Source organism: Lepus europaeus, chromosome 22 (assembly GCF_033115175.1).
Source record: "Lepus europaeus isolate LE1 chromosome 22, mLepTim1.pri, whole genome shotgun sequence".
In the NCBI taxonomy this organism is placed as follows: Eukaryota; Metazoa; Chordata; class Mammalia; order Lagomorpha; family Leporidae; genus Lepus; species Lepus europaeus.
Genome location: NC_084848.1, coordinates 39,591,109 through 39,619,037, shown reverse-complemented (window position 1 = coordinate 39,619,037; position 27,929 = coordinate 39,591,109). Strand labels below are relative to the sequence as shown.

General features: G+C 41.9%; 1 protein-coding gene across 1 annotated transcript in view; it reads left to right on the top strand.

The window, feature by feature from the left end:
- The window catches only part of KCNH5 (potassium voltage-gated channel subfamily H member 5), a 362,743-nt gene that overhangs the window by 296,201 nt on the left and 38,613 nt on the right, over positions 1-27,929 (top strand). The window contains exon 10 of the mRNA XM_062181546.1: positions 5,686-5,882. Coding sequence (XP_062037530.1) covers positions 5,686-5,882 — 197 coding nt within the window. The remainder of the gene's footprint in view (positions 1-5,685; positions 5,883-27,929) is intronic.

Sequence of the window (27,929 nt, the reverse complement as noted above, 5' to 3'; positions counted from 1 at the left end):
GGCCTCTGCTGCCCATGAGGGAGACCCACATGAAGCTCCTGGCTCTTGGCTCCTAGCTCTTGGCTTTAGATTGGCCCAGCCCTAGCCTTTAGGGCCATCTGGGGGAGTGAACCAGATGATGGTAGACCTTTCTCTTTATCTCTCCCTCTCTCTTTGTAACTCTGATATTAAAAATAAATAAATAAGAAAAACAAAGTCTATCCACAAAACCAGCACCTTGGAGAAGCATATCACTAAGCATGCCATGGCCTGTACTACTGCTTTCATGTTGCTGTAACTCTGTCTCTGTTTTCTTTTGAAGTTTTCCAGTTTCCCACTGTATGAATCTTTAACACATTAACTTTTACAGTCCTGTATCCTGTGGCTTTCAGTGAACTGCTTCATAAGATTTGATGCATAGAACTGAGAAAATATAAATAGACCAAACAACAACTTTGATGTTGAGTGTGAGCTTTTCTGCTAATTTTAGGGCTCTGGGTGTGGTGGTGGTGGGAGGGGGGAGTTAGTTCTCTCAAACTCCTGAAATGTTTCTAGCTTCGACTGCTTACAGCCAGCAGGTGCTGACCTGAAAACCAGCATCAAGTGTTCTGTAGTCACAAAGGTGAACAGCAGTTTGTAGCCCTGAACGTGTGCAAAATCCTGGCCATGAAGAGAAGGGCATTTTTCCTTTGGAAATTCCACACCTAGTCCTGCACCTCCTCAACCTGTGATTTCTGCAGATGCTTGGTAGTACCCCTTGAAGAAGGGCATTGGCCGGCTATGCTGTGGCGAATTTATTAATGGACATATAGGATGACTGCTTTTGCGAAAGTTCCGTGACAGTTTGTTGGGAGTTGAATGACTATTAGGTGACAGACAAAGTCAGATAAAGCGTTTTGAAATGGTCGATTGTATTAATACTCGATTTATGTATTTTGTGTCCTAGCAGAAATTCTATATAATGAAACAATTAGTATTGTTTGTTACATAAAGTGAATTATCACGTTGGGGACAGAATTATTCAATTTATTAATTTCTAAATACTTCTCTAGACTTTTTGGGGGGAGGAGCTTGGGATAAAGTTTTTCATGAGTTTATAATCTAGTTAATTGGTACTCTTCACATCATAGACATTTCATTTCTTTTTTTTTAATTTTTTTTTGACAGGCAGAGTAGACAGTGAGAGAGAGAGAGAGAGAGAGAAAGGTCTTCCTTTGCCGTTGGTTCACCCTCCAATGGCCGCCGCGGCCGGCACGCTGCAGCCAGCGCACCGCGCTGATCCGAAGGCAGGAGCCAGGTGCTTCTCCTGGTCTCCCATGGGGTGCAGGGCCCAAGCACCTGGGCCATCCTCCACTGCACTCCCGGGCCACAGCAGAGAGCTGGCCTGGAAGAGGGGCAACCGGGACAGAATCTGGTGCCCCGACCGGGACTAGAACCTGATGTGCCGGTGCCGCAAGGTGGAGGATTAGCCTATTGAGCCACGGCGCCGGCTAGACATTTAATTTCTTAATGACACTAAAAAGACACATGATTCAAATTTTAAAATGTTATGTAGAAGATAAAGATTTAATTTCATCAGTTAGGTAAAATATATACAGAAGATAATTTGAATGCTTCTAAAATTAAAAATGGTCTATATTGATAAGGAAAGTATATTTATATGTTTAGTGTCTTTTATCTATTCATGAAACACTAAACTATCAAGGAATGTTTGTTTACTATTTTACTGATCTATGTCTTACTATGAATTCAGTTTTATTAAGAGTATAAGAAGAGACATCTGTGAAAAGAGTTTGCTATTTTAATAAGAACATAATTCAGTTCATTATAGAAATAGTTGGGCAAATAGAGAAGAAATTTAAAAACTCACACTACTTGAAGCCAACTGCCGCTATTATTTAAATGTATTTTCTTTTAGTTTTTCACTCCTTTTGGCTTTTACCAGTTTGTTAACAATTGACAAATTAATAATAATATACTTTATGTAGTTACATAACTATAAAAACTATACTTTGATTCTGTCAAGAGAATTTTTGTGAAGACAAAATGTAATTTCTTTATTTTTTTAAGATTTATTTATGTATTTGAAAGTCAGAGTTGAGAGGGAGAGGGAGAGGGGGAGGGGAAGGGGGAGGGGGAGGAGGAGGGGGAGGGGGAGGGAGGTCTTCCATCTGCTGGTTCACTCCCCAATTGGCTGCAGTGGCTGGAGCTGTGCTGATCCAAAGCCAGGAACCAGGAGCTTCCACCAGGTCTTCCCATGTGGGTGCAGGGGCCCAAGGACTTGGGCCATCTTTTACTGATTTCCGAGGCCATAGCAGAGAGCTGGATCAGAAGTGGAACATCTGTGTCTCGAACTTGTGCCCATATAGGATGCTTGCACTGCAGGCGGTGGCTTTACCCGCTAAGCCACAGCACTGGCCCCAAAAAAGTAGATTTCAAATAAATAACAATTCACGTAGTCTTTTTTTAAAAGATTTATTTATTTATTTGAAAGACAGAGTTACACAGAGAGAGCCAGAGAGAGAGAGAGAGAGAGGTCTTTTTTTTCGATGGTTCACTCCCCAACTGGCTGCAACTGATGGAGCTACACGGATCTGATGCCAGGAGCCAGGAGCTTCTTCCAGGTCTCCCACGTGGGTGCAGGGGCCCAAGGACTTGGGCCATCTTCCACTGCTTTCCCAGGCCACAGCAGAGAGCTGGATCGGAAGTGGAGCAGCCGGGACTTGAACCGGCGCCCATATGGGACTCCAGCGCTTCAGGCCAGGACTTTAACCCGCAGCGCCACAGCGCCATCCCCCAAATTCACTTAGTCTTGGTATTTCAGTTTTTCAGTTTTATTAGATCAGTAACCTTAAACATATATTTCTTCAAATCTATTTTTTTCATTTAACAGTATAAAATAAGAATTTTTGCATGTTATTTCAAAATGTACCTTAATTTCAAAATGTACCTTAATTTTGCCTAAGTTGATATGTTTTAGTGATTTCTGTTGTCAATGGATGTAATTTTTAACCAGTCTAGGATTGTGGTTAATAACACGACAGTGATATTATGTGTGTTGGTTCTAATCCCATGATGATTCCCAGCAGTGAAATCATTGTGTCAAAGGCATTGACAATTGTTAAAGAGCACTGTACATGAAAATCAGACAGCTGAAGGGTAATGAGGCTTTATAGATGGGTCAGAGTTGCATTATAATTGATCATTTGAGAAAAGGTCATGGAAATGGAGTATGGAGATGTAACCCCTTTTCTCTCTCAAGAACTCAATGTGGAAAGAGTACCAATGATGACAGCCAACCAGGAGGAAGGGGTAGAGGAGATTAGCCCATTAAAACGTGTTATTTTTATAGCACCAGGGACTTGGCCATATAGTAACTGTTGATCTTTTCTGTGTATAAGATAATGCATATTTGGTTGGCGCCGCGACTCACTAGGCTAATCCTCCGCCTGCGGCACCGGTACTCCAGGTTCTATTCCCGGTTGGGGCACCAGTTCTGTCCTGGTTGCCCCTCTTCCAGGCCAGCTCTCTGCTGTGGCCCGGGAGTGCAGTGGAGGATGGCCCAAGTGCTTGGGCCCTGCACCCGCATGGGAGACCAGGAGGAAGCACCTGGCTCCTGCCATCAGATCGGCGCAGTGCACCTGCTGTAGTGGCCATTTGGGTGGTGAACCAACAAAAGGAAGACCTTTCTCTCTGTCTCTCTCACTGTCTAACTCTGCCTGTCAAAAAAAAAAAAGATAATGCATATTCATTATAAGAAAAACAAAACCCATCCATTGTTTCATAGTGCAGAGAGAGCCTACCTACCTCCATGTATTTACATATGTGTGGGGCATGTGGGTAGAGCCCATAAGATGAGATTGATTATACTGTTCACAGGTCTGCTATCTTGTTTATATTATTTTCATAAGATGAGCATTTCTCTAAGTCACTTTTTAAATTTTTTTATGAAACTCGGTGGCTACATATTTCACAATTTATTTATTCATTAACATGTTGGTTTTCTCCGCTTCTTTTTTTTGTTATAAATATCACTTCTGTGAGCATTTTTATAAGTAAATTTGGCACTTCTGATTATGCAATTGAAATAAATGCCTATAATTGGAATTTCTAGATCAAAGAAAATGCCATAAGCATATTTCTGAAATGTTATCTGTGTATAAGGATGTAGAGTTTATGTTTTAATTTTCTATAGCAAAAAATCTCCATTAGGTTAATAGGACACTTAGAACTTTAGAGATTTTACCTGGGTAACAGGTCTGTAATCTTTATTCCTTGGACAAATAAATGGCTCTCGGGCCATTAGTTGTGTTGTTCTTGAGTATTATTACCTAATGGGAATTTTGGCAGGGTCCAGAAAAAAGTAACTTGCTTAAGAATAATTAAATATCTATCATGGTTCTTTTATGCTGGTTACATGATCACATAGGGGTTTTTAAACCCCTTGCTAAGAATGTACAAATTTTCTCTTTCTGGAATGCCTCTTAAGGTTCCATCCCAAGTTTGTGATTCTTTAAGGACTTCCCAGCTGTCTGTGGGCAAAGAGTCTGTAATTTCCCAGTCTCCCCCCCGCCAACACACACACACATTTCTCTGGTTACACATTGTCTTTTCTCTCTGATGGTATGGCTAGCCTGAAGGATTGTAAGATGGCTTTCATCTTTTTTTCCTGTTATTTCCCATTTTAATCTGTGTGATGAGAACAGATATTTTCTCATGTCTCTGGTTAGAATATAGAAATAAGAAATCATTGGTCTCCAGCAAGCTTAGATACTTAGATGGACTCCTCCTGTCTTTCCCACTTGAAAACTCCCCTTTTCCCCCGGAAGTTGAAAACAGAGTGCAGTTGCCTATGCCTTAGGAGCCAGGGGTTCTTGTGGAGGTCTTTTGAAACCTTTAACCTTTGAGGCTACCTCATTTCCTTTTGGGGTAACTACTCTTTATTTGGAAGAGCAGGTGGTTTTTAGACCACTAGTTGATAGTGCACTGAAGTGAGTAGGTGATTTCTAGAATTTTCAAAAGACATACGCATATGATTACAGCATTGCATTTATTTTTTTAAGGGGCTGGTTATGGATAACAAATCTAGGCCTCCAGGCTTTAGCCAACGCAACTTCTGAAGCCCTGGAATTGTGAATGGGGTCCCTTAGGCCGGGTGCTAAGGCCCTCTATGGTGTTTCACTAGGTAGAGAAGAAAAAGCATCCTTTGGTAGCTGAGTCATGGCAAGTTTTAGTGCTGTGTGTTGAATGTGTGCTGAATCAGGGCTGGGTTGATAAGGCTCTAACAGCAAATCTTTGTATACTATCATCTTTTGTCATCTTTACCAGAAGAAGTAGAGCAAGGATGAAACTGCCTTTGTTCCTTCTACTCAAGAATAGGAACAGTTAAGGTGGCAGAAGGAAATCAAATTGTTTGTTAAATAATTTAAATAATAAAACTTTAATTGGGTTTTATTTGTTCATGCCCTCCAGGATTTCCATCAGGAGCTAAATTCAGGCTGCTGTTGCTCTACTTGGTGTATAGACGTGTTGTATCTGTTCTGTGTCTGTAGATGGGATATGTTGTTACATGTATGTAGATGGGGTTATCCCTTCAGCTCTCAATTACACTGGACGATCAATAAAGCACGTGAAACTGATTCACAGTGATTGTTTCCATCACACCTGCTGTAGATCACTGAGTGTTTGTCTCACTGGGTTTTCCAGGGAAAGGCGATGTGTTTGGAGACATCTTCTGGAAGGAAACCACCCTTGCTCACGCCTGTGCCAATGTTCGGGCGCTGACATACTGCGACCTGCACATCATCAAGCGGGAAGCCTTGCTGAAAGTGCTGGACTTCTACACGGCGTTTGCAAACTCGTTCTCAAGGAATCTCACTCTCACTTGCAATCTACGGAAGCGGGTATGTTGTCTGCATCTGCTTCCCCTTCTCGGTGCTCCCAGGGTGACTGTGTCGCACTCTATTAGCTGAGGAGTGGAAAAGTTGGTTCGTTTTGTGGCAACGCCTTCCCAAGCATGGAAAGTGATATAATTTATATTTTGCTTACTTTCCAAAGGAAAAAAATGCCCTGATAATACTGCTAAATATTTGAATCTTTATCACTTAGGATGCAAAATGAAAAACGGACTTGAAGAGAAAGGAACAAGTAAATAAACTATACCATGCTATAGTCAGTTCTTATAATTTATATTAGAGCTGTAAACTCATTTCCAGTATCTTTTGCTTTCTTCTGTGGATTTCTTTCAAGCTAGTATGTTCATCAAGCTGGTTGCCTATTTTACACTTCCAATGCTCTTTAAACCCTTATTCTCATTTAATAATCAATTCACAAAGCCTACTCTCCATTAATTCTTTCAAAGAGCACTATCTCAAAAATTAATTAGCCACATTGACATATCGTACAAATAGGTATAGGAATCCTTTACTTTTTACTGAGGCTGCAATTTAATCTTCATTGCTGTTTTCTTTTTATTGATGAGCATGACACAAATTTAATTTGCATAAAGCAATCTCCTAGCTCTGATTTATAGGTCATTGGGCACTGTTTGGGTCTCTCTTATTGCCAAGAATGAAATACATGTCTGAATAACTTGCACTTAAGGAATTTCATCTAATGTGCTTGCCTGTCTATGGTGAAGTATTTTGAAATAACAATCCTTTCTGTCCTCTGCCCCCTTAAGTAAAACTTCCCCCTGCAGTTAACATGGAGGGAAACATTCAGGCCAAGAGACAAATCCACATCCATCCTGTAGCAATCTAGAAATGGCACAGCTGAACCAATGTGATTCCTACTCAGGGTTCTAAAAGAGGGTGAAACTGGCAGGAGAGGCACTGGTACTAACTATGCCATGACCTTTGACATATATTTGAACATCATTTCCCCTTACGGTTTTGTTATCAAAGAGGTATTGTGCATCCAGAACATACAAAACAAAAATTTATATGAATATGAGGGCACTTCAAAAAGTTCATGGAAATTGGAACTAAAATAGAAGCTTATTTTGGTGCAAAACATTTTTTAAATCCACAGAGTTTTTTTTTTTTTTTTTTTTTTTTATAATATGCTTTTTCCGTGAACTTCTTGGATATCCCTCATTTGCGTGGATTTCAAAATTTTTGCACCAAAATAACTTACCCTTTAATTCCATTTCCCACAAAGTTTTTGAAGTCCCCTTGTGGCTGTAGAGAGCATAAAGACTTACTACAGAGTCCCGAAGCTTAAGGAGCTTACAGTCAAGGGTAAATACTATATGAAGCACAAATAACTTGAGGCGGTGACGAGAGTGGAGCAGGGGTGCTAAATAGGTACCAAATACGGAACTTCCTTGCTGCTTCATTGGAAGCTCAGAGTTCTTTCGATGTTAAGCAGAAATCTGTTTGGCTTGATTTGGTTTGGTCTGTGCTCTGCCTTCTGCGAAGAAAAGTTCCTCGGGTACAAGGCAGCCTGTCTGATATTTGACTACTTTTATTCTTAGGTCTGCTCCACCCTACAATTTGGCAGTCTTGAGATCTGCTGTCCTGTCCGATCACAGAAACCCTTGTCCATCATCACATTACCTTCCTTGGCACACATCATATTTGTCATTGCCCTCTCAAAACACGTTATTTATACTGGGTCTCATTTGACATTTAAATAATATTCCTGTGCAGTGAAATGGGCTGTTATCTTCCCTCTTCAAGCACCTGAGGAAACTCAGGGCCACAGTGGTTTTTATCAGATAATCAATTGGTATATTTGCAGTGCAAATCTGTGTCTCAGTGAGGGACAGTTAAGGAGATGCATCTTGATTCTTCCAAATGAATTCATCACAAAGCTCTCTTGGCTCTCTCTCTTTCACACACACATGTAGACACATACAGGCACACTCACACACACCACATGTAGGTTACAAGAGCTGAGTAGGCATACCAGGGTGGCTACCTCTGATGGAGAGAGAAACTAGTGACAGAAAACCTGTGTATTCTTTATGGTGGCACCTGCAGTGATGAGCTTGTGTCTGGAGCTGCTAAGAGCTGAGTTACAGCCAGTGGCTTCTTCCCTCTGTAACTTTGCTCCCTGCTATGACTTGCATCAGCTTTCCCAGTCCTTCTTGATGGACAGTCACAATAACCTGCAAGTTGTGGGCAGAGGGTGTGTTGTCCATGGGTCTCATTTTCTCCTCCAAAACAAAGTACGCTCTTAGGAAAAATAGAAATTGTGAGAAAATATGCACCAATGATTAGTGATTTCAACTGCCATTTTGAGAGTGTGTTCCATATAACCAGGAATTTTAGCATATTTTACCTGATTAAATGTCAACAACCCACAAAAATAGCAGCGTAACCTCCATTTCACCCATGAGGAGGTTGAGGGTCTGGGACTGGAACAGATCATTTTCAGATAACTAACAGGTCTGGGTCTGGATTTGAACCCATCTCTGCTGGATTCTGCAGTCTGTATTTGCATAGACTCTACTGTGTTGCTTTGGTTTGTCAAAGTTAATAATATTTTCTCTGCAACCATGCTCCACAGACACACTCTGAACAAGTTATAGTTTCTCAGTCACTTATCACTTTATTCTCTATGGATCTATTAATAAAAAATATCTTGTTGTTATTATTACTAGTGTAAACATCATTGCAATGAGTATTTGCTGTGAACTGTATAATCAAAACGATGTCTTTAGTATGCTATTGGTGTCTCATAGCTGTCCGGGCTGCTAATGAAGGGCATACTCTTGGTAAGTTGGAGGATAGATTTTAAATCCAAGTTTTCAGTCATAACAGATTCTGGCTCTGGCCACATAGGTGTGGCTCCCTGCATGGGTTTGTGCAGTGAGCAGTTTGCAGTGCATAAGATAGGGAGGGATGGGATCATTCTTTCGCTAAGGTGCTTGTTATGCAAATGTAGCTCCCCCTAACCAGCCCTCAATCCCTATCTGTCGAAATCCTAGAGGTATCTCTGGTCATTTCATTCAGCAACTAGAGCAGGGGTTGAAAACTTTTCCTAACAAGGGTCAGATAGTAGTTGATGATTTATAGGCCAATCTCAACTAATCCACTTTGTCACTACAGTGGGAAAGCAAGCCATCTTAGCTTGGGCTGCCATGGCAAAATAGAATAGACAAGGTGGCTTAAGCAGCAGGATTGATTGATTTGTCTCCGTCCTGGAGCTGTGAAGTCCAAGGCCAACATGCTTGGCTCCCTGGTGAGGGCTCTCTGACTGGCTTGCAAATGTCCACCAGCTAACTGTGCCCTCACATGGTGGCGTGCGACAGTGAGGCGGGGTTCATAGCTAACTGTGAACACTGGGAAGCTCACACCCTGTGTAATAGCGTAGCTGTTGTTCAGTTCAGCCTGGCTCTGCGTGACCTTGCTGAAGGCCAGCCCCTTGTTGCTCAGTCTTCATTTGTTTCTCCCCCCGGAGAGTCGAGGAGTGTGGATTTTCACATGAAATCACAGTAGTATAGTCATTAATTTGATTCTAAAGCTTCTGTGGTCAAGCAAGGCAAGTCTGCCTGCTGGTGGACTTAATGGCCTGATGTGCTGAACCTCTGATCTCATGGCCCTAGAAACCGGAGATTTTTATCCAAGGCCTTTTGATGAGAAAAGTTATTATATATTTACTCTCTCTAATTGCTAACTGAAATGTAGCTTTTCCTTTGGTTATGAAGGTTGGTGACCATTGACAGTGTTACTAGAAGTACCAAAAGAAATAATGGATATTTTCATATCATATTGTGTGTGTTAAAAATATTCCGAAATGCTGTTTATATTCACCATTACTTAAAATTTCGGGTCGTCATGGGACCCAATGGCAGATAGTGCTGTCCTGTGTACTTTTGTGAACTTAGAAGTAGCCTTCTGAGAAGTCCACAGGCCTGACTGGACGGCTGGAGGTTAAGATCCCGTGCACAAGAGTCAGAGAGTAAGCAGAGTTGAACGGAAGGCTTGGTTGGTGTATTCCGCTTTGCAGTCACAGGACTACAGTTCTGTAGTTTCTCCCCAAATGAAGCATAGTCAAAAAAGAGATGAGAAAGCAGTGAAGGAAAGTTGACTCACTTGTTGACCTCGTGTGTTTATGTAATTAACCCATTCAAGAGGCTGTTTCCTGGAATGAAGACGGTGTCGGCTCAGTTGAGGAGCAGCCCTCAGGTATGGGAGGAGACAGTCAGAAGCTCACCCAGCTAAATGACAGCTAAATATACATACAAAATATTTTATGGGTCATTAGTTTTATATATATAAAAATATCATTATTTATAAAACATTTTATTTGTGCGTATTTCTGAGGTACGGTGTGATCAATTGATACATATATTCAGTGCATGATGATAAAATCACATTAGTTAGCATTTCTTTTTCCCTAAACATTTAAAACAGTTTCTTGACTAACATTGATAATCACACATATTGATCTGGTACAGGATAATATTTCCAGGAACGTATACAGTGCTTTGGGGCTGTAGCAGGGTAACTAATGTTTGCCCCTCCTTGTCATTACGTCACACTGGGCATCTTTGGCCTCCTCTCATCTGCTTGCTCACATATATGCAGCAGGTTATTGTGAACTAGTCCTCGGAACGTTAGAACTCATGCCTTCCATCCGACTGTGTTTTTGTGCTCATTACCCAACCCCCTCTTCATTAAGCTGTTAAAGCAATTGCTGCACTTCTGCCCATCTTGCCTAGTTGTTATAAAGTGATTTTTGCAATGTACAGGCAGGATGTCCATCCTTTGAAAACCCTTACTTAACACTCGGCCTTGGAAACTTGCATTTCAGGATGGTCCCTGCTACTGTAACTGATGGAAATGCCCCCTGGAACCCACACTGTTTCCTTGCACAGCCTGATTTATGCTGAACGCCTACGCTGCTTCCAGAGTGTGGAATTTGATAAGTGCCAGACAGAGGGTGCTTATGGGACCAGCCCCAGTGAGTCCTTAATGAGCCCGACTGGCATCTGACGTTTGTGTTGCCACAACTCTTACTGGAGAATTTTAGGAGAGAGGGCTTGGAGCTAGTGCCTGGTTTCCTTCTAACGTCTACCATGTTTTCCCTTTATTGGATTTGTTTTGTGTATCTGTGAGGTCACTCCAGAACTCATAGAAAGTGGAATTAAAACTTCATTTGGGTGCAAAATAATTTTTAAATCCATGCATAATTGTTTTCACAATACACATTTTCTGCACACTTTCTGAAAATGTGTGCTGCAGTGAGTCATGTCCATGGGACTATTTGCTGAACTCTGTTTTAGTGAAGCATCAACATGAGGTGGTCTTGAGCCTCGCTAGTGCACCATGTATAAAGCTGGATAAGAAATCTGTATTCTCAGAGCCCCTCAAATCTGCTTATATGGTGGTAATTCCATGTAACTTTTTTAAAAAATATTTTTCAGTTAGTTAACTGGTAATTTGAAAGGGTTGGGGAAAGAGAGAGGGCTCTCCCATCTGCTGATTCACTCAGTGCTCACAATGGCTGGGGCTGGGCTGCGCCAAAGTCAGGAGCCAACACTCAATTCAGGCCTCCCACCTTGGTGGCAGGCACCTGGTTACTTGAACCATGACCACTGCCTTTCAGCATTGTAGAAAGCTGGATACAGGGGCCAGAGGCAGGCATCAAATTCAGATATTCAGTGGGGGATAGCAGTATCTTAACTGGCATCTTAACGACTAGCCCAAATACCCACCCAGTAATCTATTTTTTTTCCATAAAAGATGGGGAAGTCTACAGGTCTTGTGTGGATAAGAAAATGAACCATTTTAAAATTGGTCAGTGTGTGTGCACCTGAGGCTGTCAAGAGAATTCCAGTTCCTTGAAGCCTAAAATAAATGTTACATTAGCACTTACAGCTGCATTAAGCATGACTGAGCTTTTGAATTATTTTTGAATATTTCCTTCCCTTTCCAGATAGCAAGAGCGTATTGTCCTGCAGATTGGCCATGTAAATAGGATGGGTGGGGGATTTTACTTGCTATTTTCTGTCCATCTTCCGACAAGGCACTTTGTTTAAGCATGGCCCCTAGAGCTTCGGCTGTATGTTCCATATGTATCCATCAAACCTCTACTAATATGATGCTGGGGTCATGGGGATAAGAGACCCAGGGCCTGTTCTCCAGGAGCCTACAATCTAGTGAGAGATTACACGTGTCAGATAAATGACAGAGGGGCTCACACTCGGGTACATACCCAGTAAAGGCGAAATGAATCAAGTTTATGTCAGGGGATGAAACAGGAAAGGATTCCAGGAGGTGATGGCAACACTGGAGTTAGGATTTCCTTTCAAACTGAGAGATATTCTAGAGCAAGGAGGGATCTTGTCGATCATCTATCTCAGTGTCTTCTTTAAAGATGAGAAAAATCGAAACCCAGAAGATTAAATGACCTGCTCAAAACATTCAGCTAATTAGTGGCAGAGCTGGGACTGGAATCCAAGTCCTTTGAATTCCATGCTGGCACTTATTTCAACCATTTAACCTGAATTAAAAGCCTTTTGTGGAAGACACGGAGTGCAATTTAATACTTGTATTCATTTTTAATAGGAGAGAAGAAAGTTACACAGAAATACTTCAATAAACTTGTGGAAAATAGAATTAAAAGGTTATCTTGTTGCAATTTTTTTTTTTAAATCTATGCACCGTCTTTTTCATCATGTGCATTTCCATGAAGTTCTTGAATGTTCTTCCTAAAGCCACACATGAAGCTCCAGCGTGTGAAGTGTGACAGAACACAAGCATTTGCTAACAAGGTGCTTATTCTTAAATTCGGGTGGAGGGAAAGGGTGTTTGCTTTGGCAGTTGAGATGCCAGTTAAGACACCACATCCCATATTGGAGTGCCTGGATTCCACTTCCTGCTGCTGCTCCCAATTCCGATTCCAGCTTCCTGGTATTACAGACTGTGGGAGGTGATGGTTCAAGGAATTGGCTCTTTGCTGCCCACGTGGGAGGCCTGGATTGAGTTCTCGGTTCCTGGCTACAGTTCCTGAGCTCAGCACTAGTCATTGTGGGCTTTGGGAAATGAGCAAGCTCCTAGAGTATCTCTCTCTCTCTCTCTCTCTCTCTCTCTCTCTCTGACTCAGATAAAAAATAGTTAAATATGGAGGAATAATACCCTAAGTCAAAACTTACAGCTGCAGAGGGTCTGAATTACAGAAACATCAGCATTCGATGTTGATCTTTATAACATCTGTGCAATGCATAGCAATACTAGCAAAGCATTCTCATACTCCTACAATGATTTACCAAAGATTTAAATTTACACTTAGAATAAGGTCTCCCAAGAATGATCAACAAAATTTGTAAAATGGAAGAAGACAATGAAAGAACCACTTTTATTAGCCCATCAAGCCAGGATTCTTTTTCTGTAGGTGGCGTTGTTGAAAGTAGGGCTCGGCTGATGTCACGGGGCAGTTTTATGGGAAGGCATAGAAGGAATCCCGTATTTTGATTTCTGTTTGGTAAAACATAGTAGTTTAGCTTCACTCTTGTGTGAGCATCAGCTCAGAACTCAGTAACTTCTCCTCTTTCCAGAATTCTTAGTACGGTGAATCCAGCAGCCCAGATTTTCTTCTGTGAGCAATGCAGCATCTGAACAGTGGTTTCCTTTTGTGGATGAAACATACCCTGGCGCAGGGCATCACGCAGGCCTACAGCACTTGCTTGCTGCCCATGGATTGCAGACTGGGGGTCTCTGGGAGTCAGTGCAGGGATCTTGTGGGGAAATGGTCTACAATGTGACAGCATCCCAACTTCACAGCTTTCTTTTCCCTCGTACCCCACAACGTGGTGCATCAGCTAAACAAAATGCGGGAGCACATTCACCCGACAAACCCATCAGGTGCTGAACCCACGGGAAGGCATCACAGAAACATCGTGTGTGCTTGCAACAAGAGCTAACGTGGCCGTAGTGTTTATGCTCGCTGCTGCCCTAGCACGGATTACGGCACTTTGATTTCCTATTCACACTCTTGTTTTTTCAACCATTGAGCTCCCTAAAGTATGCATTTTCTGTAATCTTTTTCTCACCGATGACCAGGTGTCTGCTCTGTAACTGAATGAGTGGGTTGGTAAATGAATGGAGCATGAATCGGTCAGGCTGTCCGGCACAGTTTTTTATCATCACTGAGTTGAATACTCACTGTCATCCAGAGAAACCCAGGATAGCTTTGACAGTTTTGGCAAAGAGCCTTGTGAACTGGGATGATGGAGATGACTATGACTAATCGGTGTTAAGTCACAAGTAGAGTTAACTTCCGTTTGCCGTTGCTAGCCACTGGTGCCTGTGGAATTTGCTTAGTCCTGCAGCTGCTGATCTGCACTGCAGTTTGGACAAGGCTCCTGAGAGCATTAAGGTCACTGGATGCCTGGTCCCTGGACTGCCGGGATAGTGCTTTACTCTCATTCTGGCAGACCCTGAAGAGAACTGGACTTCTCTTCTCGCGGTTTGCTTTGGGGAATCTGCACACTACACTTGAACCTGTAGTTAGTAACTCTCATTGCCTTAATTGATCATCAGGATCGCAAATTCACCCTGAGCTACCAATCCCTCGGGCCCTATCTTCTGCCTTACATGTCAGGGTTTGTACAGTGTTCACCTCCGGATGACAGAGCTCGCTGTTGGGCATCGCACCCTGCAGACATCACGTCCTTAGGGCTTCAAGTGAACACCGTAGGAGAGGCGAGCCGAGAGACGAAGGCACCGGCTCAGGACCACATGGCTGACAATGGTTCTGCAGCCCCAAGCTGGCTCACATTCCACTGATGGGGATAAAAAGGGGCGAGCCTTCGGCAATTCTAGAAGTTTGTCATGTGCACTTGGATGCAGCCAGGACCTAATTATGGAGTCTTTGAGTGCTTCAGCCGCTTCTATTTAGGGCACGCTATTGGTCTGCTTCCAGACAGAATAAAAACTTTTCCACAATCGAGTTGCTAGGACAGAAGTTCACAGATCCCTTACTCTGCCTTATGCCTGCGAAGCAGTTCTTTTAAGGACAGAATTTTCCAAGTGTCGGCGTGAGGGATGGAGTCAGTCATTTGCCAGTATCCTTGACTGTGGGCTGTGCCCTGATGTTTGCCGCCTCTTGTTTTCAAAACTAGAATCTAATCTAGTGGTCAGAAAATATGTGGTTTAGTAGGAAACGAAAAAGAAGCACATAAGCATTTGATAGAGACATATTTTTTTTTCATTTTTTAAACTTTTATTTAATGAATATAAATTTCCAAAGTACAGCTTATGGGTTACAATGGCTTCCCCCTCCCATAACTTCCCTCCCGCCCGCAACCCTCCCCTTTCCCGCTCCCTCTCCCCTTCCATTCACATCAAGATTCATTTTCAATTCTCTTTATATACAGAAGATCAGTTTAGTATATATTAGGTAAAGATTTCAACAGTTTGCCCCCATATAGCAACACAAAATGAAAAAAATACTGTTGGAGTACTAGTTATAGCATTAAATAACAGTGTACAGCACATTAAAGACAGAGATCCTACATAATATTTTTTTAAAAATTAATTAATTTTCTATGCCATTTCCAATTTAACACCAGCTTTTTTTTTTCATTTCCAATTCTCTTTATATACAGAAGATCGATTCAGTATATAATTAGTAAAGATCTCATCAGTTTGTACCCACACAGAGACACAAAGTATAAAAATACTGTTTCAGTACTAGTTATAGCATCACTGCACATTAGACAACACATTAAGGACAGATCCCACATGGGATGTAAGTACACAGTGACTCCTGTTGCTGACTTAACAATTTGACACTCCTGTTCATGGCGTCAGTAATCTCCCTAGGCTCTAGTCATGAGTTGCCAGAGCTATGGAAGCCTTTAGAGTTCGCTGACTTTGGTCTTATTCCGATAGGGTCATAGTCAAAGTGGAAATTCTCTCCTCCCTTCAGAGAAAGGAGGAGATGTACAATTTGGGACATGCTCAATCGGACTTGCTCCAAATGGTGGAGTTAGAAATGTGCCAGGGGATTCCAATACAATCCCATCAAGGTGGCATGTACCAATGCCATCTCACTAGTCCAAGTGATCAATTTCAGTTCACAATTGATCGCTCTGATAGGTCTAAGAGTCAAAGGGATCACACAAACAAGACAAGTGTCTGCTAATACTAACTGATAGAATCAAAAAGGGAGAGAAGGATCCAACATGGGAAGCGGGATACACAGCAGACTCATAGAATGGCAGATGTCCTAAACAACACTCTGGCCTCAGAATCAGCCCTTAAGGCATTCGGATCTGGCTGAAAAGCCCATGAGAGTATTGTAGGCATGGAAAGCCAAGATACCATGAAAAAGAAAAAAAAAGAAGAAGAAGACCTAAATAAAAGATCTCTGTTAGTGAGATCCCAGTGGAAAGAACGGGGCCATCAAAGAAGGAGACATATTTAACATAATAGAAGGAGGTGGATATTTTGTAAGCTATTTTTCTTTAGACTTCTCAGTCCACTCGAACCATTTGTTTTTAATTTTCGGCCTAAATCCTGACTTTCCAGCAGCAACATAGTTGGACATCAGACTGTTTGTTTCCAAAATATTTACCTCTTCTTAGTTCTCAACAATTAATCTTGGAGGAGAGGCCACCGGAAGTAAGGCCGTGTGTCACACCGTCCTCACTTAAAGGAAAATTCTCCTTTTGAATTCAGAAGTGAGGACTTTAATTAGTGTTAAAACTGAAATAGGCGGAGTGCCTTTTGGTATTGGTTCGAATTTGGAATATATGCAATTTCTCCTACCCTAACTTCTCTTTTTTCTTCTCCTTTCTGGAGGGAAAAAATAAGAGTCATTAATGTTCTCTGTGGTATAAAATAATATAAATTAAAAATATTATTTTAAAAATAGACCTATCGGATGATATATTCCAATGTTCTTTTGGGAGTTCCTCCCCCACACCCCCCGAGGCAAGGTCTAAATTTACTCATGGAGTTTGGGGCTGTAGGGATTTCTTCTCTGCACTTTTTGAGCTGAATCCACAGGCTCAGCTTTTTCTCTCCTCTGAAGTATCTGAGAAAATATAAAGTTCAACAGACAGGTGTGTACAAGTCATCTGTAAAATTTGTTACTTGTTTATTTAATTTATTTAGGGGCAGGGATAGAGAGAGAGATAGAGATAGACAGACAGACAGAAATCTGCCATCCAGGTGGCATGTGGTACAATGGTTTAAATCACTTCTTGTGATGACAGCATTCCTTGTGGGTGCTGGTTCAAGTCCTTTTCCAATCCAGCTCCCTGCTAATGCACCTGGGAAAGCAGCAGAAGATGGCCCAGGTACTTGGGCCCCTGCCACACGTGCAGGAGACATGGATGGTGTTCCAGGTTCCTGGCTTTGGCCTGGCCCAGCCCTGGTCATTGCGGCCATTTGGGGAATGAATTTACCTATGGAGGATTTCTCTTTATCTTTCTCCCCCTCTTTCTGTAACTGTACCTTTCAAATAAATAACTAAATACATATTAGAGAGAGAGAGAGAGAGAGAGAGAGCACTAAATTCTGGATCCACTAACTTATTCTTCATATACTTGCAACTTTTAGGGCTAGGCTACACTGAGGCCAGGAGCCCAGAACTCAGTCTGGATGTCCCATGTGGGTGGCAGGGACCCAAACACTTGACCCATCACTGCTGCATCCCAGGGTGTAAATTAGCAGAAAGCTGGAATTGGAAGCAGAGCCAAGACGCCAACCCCAGGCACGATGATATGGGATGCTGGCATCCTGAACAGCATTTTAACCATTACGCCAAAAACTGGCTGCACTATTAGGGGACATATTCTCAGAAGCGACTGGTTGTTCAAGGGAGGGATTTCAAGGTGTGTATGGGAAATTCAGTTAGACTGCTGCAAAAATGCATAATAGATATTTTGGTAATACCTAAAGTGGAGTTTAAAAATTATATATATATATATATATATATATATAAAATTAACAAATAGCCTCTTTGTGGTTAGATTGACTACCTGATAGTTCACTACTGTGACCAAAATAACATCTGACTTCCTAGAATGTCCTCCCTGCCCCGACCGTACCCCCCTCCAGCTAGAAGATGCATTTCATGGATTTTGGCATTCCGGTGAAGTGCTCTGTTTTCCACAGGAATCAAATAAAGTGATTCTGCTAACTAGCCAGAGGCACACAGGTGACCCCATGGGGCCACAGTCCTTTCTCCCAGACAAAGTCATTCATTTCCCGCCTCTCCCTTCTGAATCAGGCTGTACTTCAGAGACTGACACTGGATTTCACTGGGCGTCTTCTCCACCTACAGTGTTGTCCTCTAGAGAGTGACGGCACCTGTACAAGTTCACCAGAGGCACAGTTCCCCGGGAAACTCACAACTTGGGAAGTGAACTGCACAGTGCAACAGTGGAACAGCTGATTTTGCTGCCGGGAAGAAGAAGTCTCCCATGAGAAGCACATGGTGGTGGCGGGGGGGAAATGTGGGGCACTGGGCTCTTATCACAAATTTGCTTCCTTATTTTAACCAAGCCTTCAGCAACTACTTTAGCTATGGCTGCCGGCTGCGTCTTCATCCAGGCACATAAAATGGATCCGGTGTAACAGATCCTTTGGAAATTAGTTTCCCGTGACAGGAAGTTCCATATTTCCTCTTGAGTGAGAAAAAATAGTGTTACTTGGAGCTCAGAATTCAGAAGGCAGGCTGTCGAATGACCTACTTAGCTATTGTAGAGTATGCTGTTACACCAAGAAGGGTCTATTGTGCCGGCAAAAACTGAGCGGGGGAAAGCAGATGCAGCCTGCTGGATTTATGACTCCATAAAACGAGGCTGGCTGCAGGCTTGTTAACAGCCACGTTTCCACACCTGAGAGTCACCAAATGGCTTGTTACGGAAACCACACACTAGGAGGACTTCCCCCAGGGGCTGCTGGGAGTGGGGAAGGGGCTGACCAGCCCAGAGAAGTACCTTAATAAATTCTCATTTATTAAGAAGATCTTAATGGGGCTGCTTGCTGTGGTGAGAAAACTTTGTGCAGGGAGATCTGGATTTGGTAGCTTTGCAATGCTGAAAAATCTCTAATGTTAGGTTCCTAAGCCATTCTACTTGATGCAGGTCTTCCGCCAATGTGTTTGATTTTGAATCAGCATTTATACAGAGGTTAGTAACATTCAAGAAGCTCGAATAACATCAAGAGAGGAAGAGAGAAGGAGGGAGAGGGAGAGAGAACTGTAAAAATTCAACCAGTAGAGTCTTTAGCAGAAAAAGGTTTGCTACAGATGTAATTATATGAAAGTATGTCCTATGCTTGGAGTGTCAGCTGGCATTACAGTACCAAGTGGAATAGAAGAGATTTACATTTTCAACTGTTGAGCAAACTTTGTAAAACCAATGTATCCATCTCATCTAGAAGCACAAAGTATCTCTGTATTCTCCCTGGTCAAACAGCCCTGCCCCAGAAATAAATTCTTAACTGATGCCGCAGAACTTCAAGTTATCCAAGCACTTTCTCATGTGGTTTTAAGCCTCTTCAGAAGAATGTGCTCGATTTAGATAACTGCTATTCTAAATCTGCATTTCAGCGAGTGCAAATATCCAATCCTCAGGTTTATTCTGGTTTGTCAAAAATGAAGCTGATTCATTTAAAGTACATCAGTGATGCATTTAATGTCTTACCAAAATAAAGTCAAACTAGTATGGGTGGCCACGGCCATAAGACAAAACATAATCATTTATGTAGTAAGAAAATTGATTATTTTAAACAGAGTACAAGGGCAAAGGTTTTCCTTTATTGAATTATGAAAAGTCTTTAATTCTGAAAATGATAAACATCTGAGGTGTGGATGTTTAGACAAATGGTTAATACCTGTGTCCCTCATCAGAGCGCCTGGATTGGACTCCTGACTCTGGCTCCCGAGTCCAGCTCTATGCTAATGCAGGCCCTGGGAAGAAGCTGGTCACGGCTCGAGTTATTGGGGCCCTGCCAACCCCCCGTGGGAGACCTCCACCGAGTTCCCAGCTGCTGGCTCCAGCTCAAATTCAGTGCTGGCCCTTACAGGCATTTGGGGAGTGAACTAGTGGATGGGACTGCATTCCCTTTCCCTCGCTCCCTCTGTATCTGGTAAATCTGCCTATACATAAAAAAAATCACAAAATATTTGAGATTTCACCTTGAAAATGTGAGATAATGAAATCAGCGAGGCATAGACTGAAGTAGCACCTTGACAGTAGGGACTCCATTTTGGAGAACCTGAGACTCCATTCTGGTAAGGTGCCCCCCCCCCCCCCCCACCATGAGACTCTGGTCTGAAACTATGATCCAAAGCAGTTGAACAATAGCAGTCCACTACATCACACTTGGCAGAGCACAGAAAACCCCTACCATGATCGCTCAAGCTTGGAAGTGAGTAGGCTACACCTGGGTTAATAATAAAAATGTAATTTGTCTATGTCCTACATATGATTAAAACCAATACCTGGATTAATGTCAAGACTATAATTGAAATTGTTAAGATTGTAACTGGTATTGTCAAGACTATAATTGATACTAGTTTTGCATAGGTTTTAGGTCAGTTTGACCCTGGTAACCATGTATTCCCCCCGATCCTAGCAACCATGTATTCCCCTCCTGATTTTGTGGTTTTTGCCTTTATAAACCCTGTTGCTTTGGGCTTCAGGGTTGAGAGTTCTTTAGGGCATGAGCCCACTCTCCACCACCGGCAAATAAAGGACCATCAAATTTTATCAATGTGTGGAGCTCCTTTGTTTGCACTCGCTCAGGTACAACAGGACAAATGAAGAAAATTTGGGAGAAGATATACAATGGGTCTTCTTGAAGGTCTTGGAAAATGCACGATACAAAGAAATTAGGCACGGATTTAAAAAATGCTTCCATTTCCACATGATCGTTTTGAATATCCTCTGACCCTCGGATTGCTGTTACATAGAAGTATGCTGTGACTGTAGCTCCCTCTTCCAGGACCCGTTTCAGCCCTATGTCCTCCATTCTTTCCTCAAGGCTCTAGCTCCACATAACCTCTCCTCTGTCCGTCTCCTGCACAACCAACCGCTGCACCATTTGCTCGGTATTTACTGTCTATTGCCTTGCAAGGTCATGTGATGTGCTGAACTGCTGCCCTGTTCCCATCCACTGCCCATTAAGCTCTTAACCAGACGTGTCTGCTACCCTGCGTATCCAGCTGCTCTCTGCACTCCAGTGCTCCAATGACGTTTGTTGATGGAAAGAGTAATGATATTGTGGAGTTCATTACTTCGCAGCCGCGTGTGCTGGTGCGTTCTCTTCCTAGTGGTTGAACACGACTCCCTTGGAAGAGTGTGTGCTAAGAGGAGCAGTTAACGAGGAATAAGAGGAATCCTGATTGATTGTTTTACTTTAAATCCTGAAAATTACTAAAATAGTTTTCAACATATAGGTAAGGATAATTAGCAGAGATTATATTTTTGAGGATTTAAAAAGCTCTTTGGGAAAGTAAAGGGAAAAAATGGAAAAATGGAGGGGCTGACATTTAGCTCGGTGGTTTAGATCCCCTACAGTCTTATACTGGGGTTCCTGAGTTGGATCCTTGCTCAGATTCCCTGACAGCTTTCCTCTAATAATACACACCTTGGGAAGCAACCAGTAAGGACTCAAAGATCTTGGCCCCTGCCACCCATGCAGCAAACCTGAATTCAAGTCCTGGCTCCTGACTTTGGCCTGACAGCCGTGTCTGTTGCAGCCATTTAGAGAGTGATCTAGCAGATGGAAGATCTCTCATTGTCTTCTGTCTCTCAGCCTCTCTATCTCTGCTTCTTCTTAAGTATATTTTTAAAAATAAAGGAGTAAAAGTTTCAAGAAATTTAGGTTTTCCGATCAGTGTGCAAAAAATACACAGTTGATCCAAAATTGATCCAAAAATCATAAAGAGATTCGAATGCAGCATTTGTGATTCTTCAACATGTAGCTTGGTTCTTTCTTTCCTAGCAATGGGTGTTCAATCCAGAAGGAGTCTTTTCTTTTGCCTTATGATGAAGGGAAAAACAGTGAGAGACAGCCTCAAATGCCTGGTCCCTTCTTTAAAGATTTATAAGCAGGTGAAGTGAATCATGGCTGAACTTAGAAATAAAAAGCAATCCTGATTATACCCACGTTGAGGAGAATGCCATTTTAACCACTGGAGTTCTGTCTTCGGGTTCAGATATATCATGGTATTTCAGAAGGTTCATGGAAAGGGGCCAGCAGGTGAAGCCACTGCTTCTGATGACAGCACTTCATGTCATACTGCCGCGTCAAGTTCCAGCTGCCCTGCTTTCAATCCAGCTTCCTGCTAATGTGCCTGAGAAGGCAGGGGAAGACAGCCCGAGTACTTGGGTTCCTTCCACCCATGTGGAGATCAGAATGGCGTTACTGGCTCATGCCTTCAACCTGACACAGATTTGGCTGTTACAGCCATTTGGGCAGAGAATTAGAGGATAGGAAATTCTCTCCCTCTCTCACTCTGCCCTTTATATATATATATATATATATATATATATATATATATATCCATGGAAAATTGAATTAAAGTTTAAGTAAAAAATTGAAGAAATGTATTTTCATAATATATATATATTCCACTAATTCTTTATAAGGATGTGCCTTACTGTTACAAGACGCCTTTCTTTTTTTAAAAAAAGATGTTATTTATTTATCTGAAAGGTAGAGTTACAGACAGTGAGAGGGAGAGACAGAGAGAGAGGTCTTGCATCTGCTGGTTCACTCCCCAAATGGCTGCAAAGGCGGGAGCTGTGCTGATCTGAAGCCAGGAGCCAAGAGCTTCTTCCAGGTCTCCCACGTGTGCAGGGGCCCAAGTGCTTGGGCCATCTTCTACTGCTCTCCCATATTGTAGCAGAGAGCTGGGTGGGAAGAGAAGCAGGTGGGACTAGAACCGGCACCCATATGGAATGCCGGCACTGCAGGCCAAGGATTAACTTACTGTGCCACAGCGCTGACCCTCCACTAACTTTTTGAAGACTTCTCCTACGTTTGGATTTCAGAATTTTTTGTAGTGAAATAAAGTTATTCTTCAATTCTATTTTACATGGGTTTTTGAAGTACTGTTGGAGTAGAACTATACAAAGTTTGGATACATGAGTTGGTTCAGTATACCTCTCAGTTCATCAGTAAAGTGAGGTTAGCGATGGTGACTAATTATGCCAGTGTGCTTCTTCAGTGTCAAGCAGCTTTTTAATTAAAAAATACTTAAAATTGAATATAACAGGGATGCTGCCTGCCCGCACGTGATTTAGGGTCTCATCCCTGCCTCCTAGAGTTGCTGTTAGTGTCATGTGTGCACACTCCATGTAAGTCTTAGTGAAGATTACAATGACCATGGCCAATAGGACGATGAAGGTGGTGACAGGGTCCTGTTTGGTGCTTAAGATTCACCCCCAAAATTCTATTAAAAAGAGCTCAAGCTGTGGTCTTAGTGTTTCTGGAGTCCATCGGTCCTTGGTAATAAGAAAGTGAAAGAAATGCTAACAAGGCACCTGTGTCTGACTTCTGTAGAAAATAGAATCTCCTTCTAGTAAGCTAAATGTAAGCTGTAGTGGCAGGGAATTCTGTATATGGCAATGGAATATGCTGAGAGTTGCAGAAACACACACTTTTTTTACTTGCCCGGAATCATATTGAGTTTTCCTAGTGGAAACATGCACTTGGTGAACCCAAAGTTCTACCTACCTGCACCTGTTTCAAAACTCCTTGCACTCAGCATATCCTCTCTAGGGTGTTAGATATGAACTGAGTTCCCCAATCTTGATGAAACTGGCCAGTAATACAGGAGAGATCTTCAAAAAGTTCATGAAAAATTCTTATTATGAAAAAAATTATGCATGAATTTAAAAAAAAATTTGCACCCAAATAAGCTTATCTTTTAATTGCATTTCCCATGAACTTTTAAAAATTCCTTGAATCTTCAGAGAACAAATAGAGGTTGTAGTGTTAAGTGCAGGTCTTGGCACTTTCAGATCATTGGTTGCAATTTTCCAATCTAGGTTAATGAACAAGTTTCCATGCTCTGTTTTGCTGCCTGTGCTAAGATTAGCATTCCTCCGTTGAACTTGACCTAAAGCTCCCGCTTTAACTATAGGTTCTACACTCATGCTGAATTATATATATCAAGTGCAGCTATCTGCACACCCTGCTTCCTGCTGCAACACTGTTCTTATAACCGTGCTCCCGTGGCTATGGAAACAAAGTTATTATGCAAACGTGTGCCTCTTCCTAGGAGACACTCTGGGGAAGCATTGGGAAAAATGGAAAAGAGCTTTTCCAACCTGTGCTTTGTATTAACCTCACAAGTTTGTAAACTGAGAATTAAGTTCACTCATTTATTTAGAAACTTGAGCCACATTTAATTTGCACTTTTTGAAGTAAAAAGAAACCACATCTTGCCTTCATAAAATTTTAAACTTCATCTGCCCTTAATGTTACAGGATGTTTGAATGATTTAATTGAAAAAATACTACTTTCTTTCATTCATCTGGTTGTAAAAGAATTTAATAGAGAGGCTGCTGGTATGGGAAGAGATAGAAAAACGGCTTCAACAAGCTCAATCCTCTAGTCAGATTTGTCAAAGAAAAGGTAAGCTGGCTTGTCTTTTCTTAATAATAGTGCCTGCAAGAAAGGGTGCTCATTCTATTCGTGTTTGACATTTCATAGTAAAGGTAAAATTCATTTTTAATGAAAGATATTCCACAGGGTTATTAATTAAAAGAAATACACGAAGACTGAAGTGTCAGTTTGAAAGAGCATCTCATGAATTAGAGAAGTCTGCAGTCGAAAAGACAGCTCGGTCCGGTTCTCTCTAGGACCCGAGGCCGGCGGCCCCGGAAGCAGCCTGCACGCCGCACCTCGTCTCACACGGGTCCAACGTGGGCATGAGATGTTTCCCATCAAAGCCTTGGTGAACTCAGAGACAAGCCTGTTGCTAGGATCGTTTCCTGTACGCCTTAGCTTTGGGACATTGTTCTGACCAAATTGAGAGCAAAGACTGTGAGTGATGCAACCATCACACCTAGTCTTGTAAGGTTAAAAAAAATTGCCAAGTGAGTGAATCAACATTTCAGTGCCTTCTGTTTGCAAGAGGACTGAATATTGTTATTACGTGGATTTATATTCGCCTAACATATGTATCGTCTCTAAGAAAAGGTTGAAGAAGCCAGAATTAGTTTAATTTGTTGAGGATAACCGGATGCCATAAAGATTTGCTGCAGAACTGAGAAGTGAGATACCCAAATGCCAAGTTTCCTTCTGATGACTTCATTCTTCCTCCCTTCACCCCCAGGCCCTCCAGTCCTGCCGCATTTGATTCTCCCCACAACACTCTTCTGCTGACTTTGTCTAACATTTGTCTTCTAGGGAGTGTTAGAGATTTCGAAGGTCCAGGACACAAAACCCCTATGCCCATCCCATATTGGGAACCAATGGAAATATCAAAATGTGACCGTTAGGACTGACCGGTGGAGTGGAGGAAATGGCTGTAGGCCTGTAAGACGTGATCTGCCCTGAAGAGGGCAGCCTTCTCAGGCAGGCACGGTCTGAGTAGGGGACCCCTGGTCCATGCCAGCAATGAAGTACAGTGCAGCAAAATGCCTTCAGAATGGGAGGCTCTGTGGCTAGGTTTTGCTTCTTTTTCCAAATTCACCAACCGCAGAGGTCCTCCTTTCCTGGGACCAAGGGAAATATTAGGTAGAAGTCCTTCCATAGGTGAACAGGGAGAAGTAAGAATTCTGTTCTAAATTGGGGCCAGTTACTAATAATTGTTAACATACTGGTATAATATACATGTGCATAAACCATGTAACATTTATAACATATACAGTATTTATATACATTTATAACATGTTCTATATATGACAGCACTTCAAAAAGTTTATGGAATGCGGAAGTAAAAGAAAAGCATGAGAAGTCTTCAAAAGGTCATGAAAAATACTTAATATGAAAAAACAACTATGCATGGATTTCAATTTTTTTGCACCAAAATAAACTTATCTCTTAATTCCAGTTTTCCCTGAATATTTTAAAGCCCTCTTGTACATAAATATAACATGTACATACCTATCTACACAACACAAAAGTGCCATTCACTTACATTTTGAAATATTACCTGATGGCTAATGGTGAATTCCAGGCAAAGTAATTACTACATGAAGCATCGTAGGCAACCTGGATATATCGGGGTGGGGGGGTTCCTAAGATCAAACCATAGACAAAAATGAGAATCATGAGTCAGCCACGTCAGAGCCACTTGGGGTGCTCGTTCCAGGTTCAGGTTTCTGGACCCTGCTTCAGAGGTACTGAGCCGTAGTTACCAAGTACAGGGTAGTAAGGACTCACTCCTGGTGATTCAAGTGCACAGTGCAGTTGGAAGGCGATTACCAAGGGGCAGCCACCGTCTCTTAAGGCAGCACCTGTGTCAACCCACTACTCCCCATGGAGAGGAGACTGAAAAAAAAATGGCTCAGCCCCAGGTGTTGTCATAAAGACTTTTCTGACAGTAAGAGACAGCAGGGAAATGGCTGCTTTGTGTCAAAATGGTGAACAGTTCCAAGTGTGTAGAATTTTTCAACCATGCATTTTTTTCATGGTATTTTTTGTAAAATTTGTGAAGACCCCTCATATGCATAGATTTCAGAATGTCTTGCACTAAACTCATCTTTTAATTCCATTTCCCACTATCATTCTGAGGTGTCCTCATACGCATATGGTATAGAGAAATGCTCCTATTGTTTTAGGCATCGGTGAGTGATCAGTCGTTACTCTGACGATGGTATGACATTCAAGGCCAGGTGCTGAGACACTGAGATTTTGTTTAGAGTTCCTACTGCGTCTTTCACCATAGATAAGGGTATGGCGTGCTGCTTCATTTCTCAGAGTCCCGTCAAGATGTGAGGAAGGTCTGTGAAAAGGTCTGTGTGTCCTTATTTAATTCCCCCAAGCCATAATAGGTTTGCTCTCTCTCATTTCTCTGTTTCTGTTTGAATCCAGGGAGTCGATTGGGCACTATTCTGATTCTGATTGGTGACATTATGAGAGTAACTGATAGAGTAGGAATTAGAAAATCTGTGAGTATATTCTAGCCGCAGTAACATTTCTTAGCCACTTCTTACTTTGGGGGACCGCCTAATGTCTTTTCCCTCGATATTATCATGTTTGGTAATGATGAAAGTCCTGTAACCTAAACAAGTCTTCAGAAAATTTATTAACTATTATTTTGTAAAAATGCATCCTACATTGCTCAAAGAATTACTGGGTGAAATATAAAGGTGATAACAAGGAGTTTTAAAAACATCAATGATGGGACAGGTGTTGTGGCACAGTAAGTTAAGCCGATGTCTAGGATGCTGGGATCCCATAGCAGAACCCCTGCCTTTGAGTGCTGTCTTTGCTTCTGATCCAGCTTCGGGCTAATGTGCATCTGGGAAGCAGTCACAGTGGTCCGAATACTTGGGTTCCTGCTACCCATGTGTGAAAGCCAGATGTCTCCTGGCTTTGGTCTCGCCCATTCCAACCGTTGCGGACATTTAGGAAGTAAACCAGTAGATGAAAGATATCCCTCTCTGTTTTTCTTTCTCTTTCCCTCCTCTTTGTCATTCTGCCTTTCAAATAAATAATAAATCTTATAAAAGTACCAACAGCTGTTCTGATATTAACTAGTATTAATGAAGTTAATGAATCCCTTTGATGCTTTTCCTGTTCTTCCTAGTTCCCTAGGCTGTAAGAGTTCAATGCTGATAGAGGATAAGGAAATTAAAAAGCTTTAACTTGGTTCTTAAAAAAAAAAAAAACTAACACATCAAAATGCCGTGTATTTGTAGTTACCCATGTCCTATTTTGATACACGTATATTGTGTAATGTCCAATCAGGATTAAGATAACTGTCTCTACTAACGTTTACCGTTTCTTTGTGGGGAAAGGTTATTGAACAGATACTTTAATTCTTGTGTTAATTAACCATTTCAAATCAGGCCA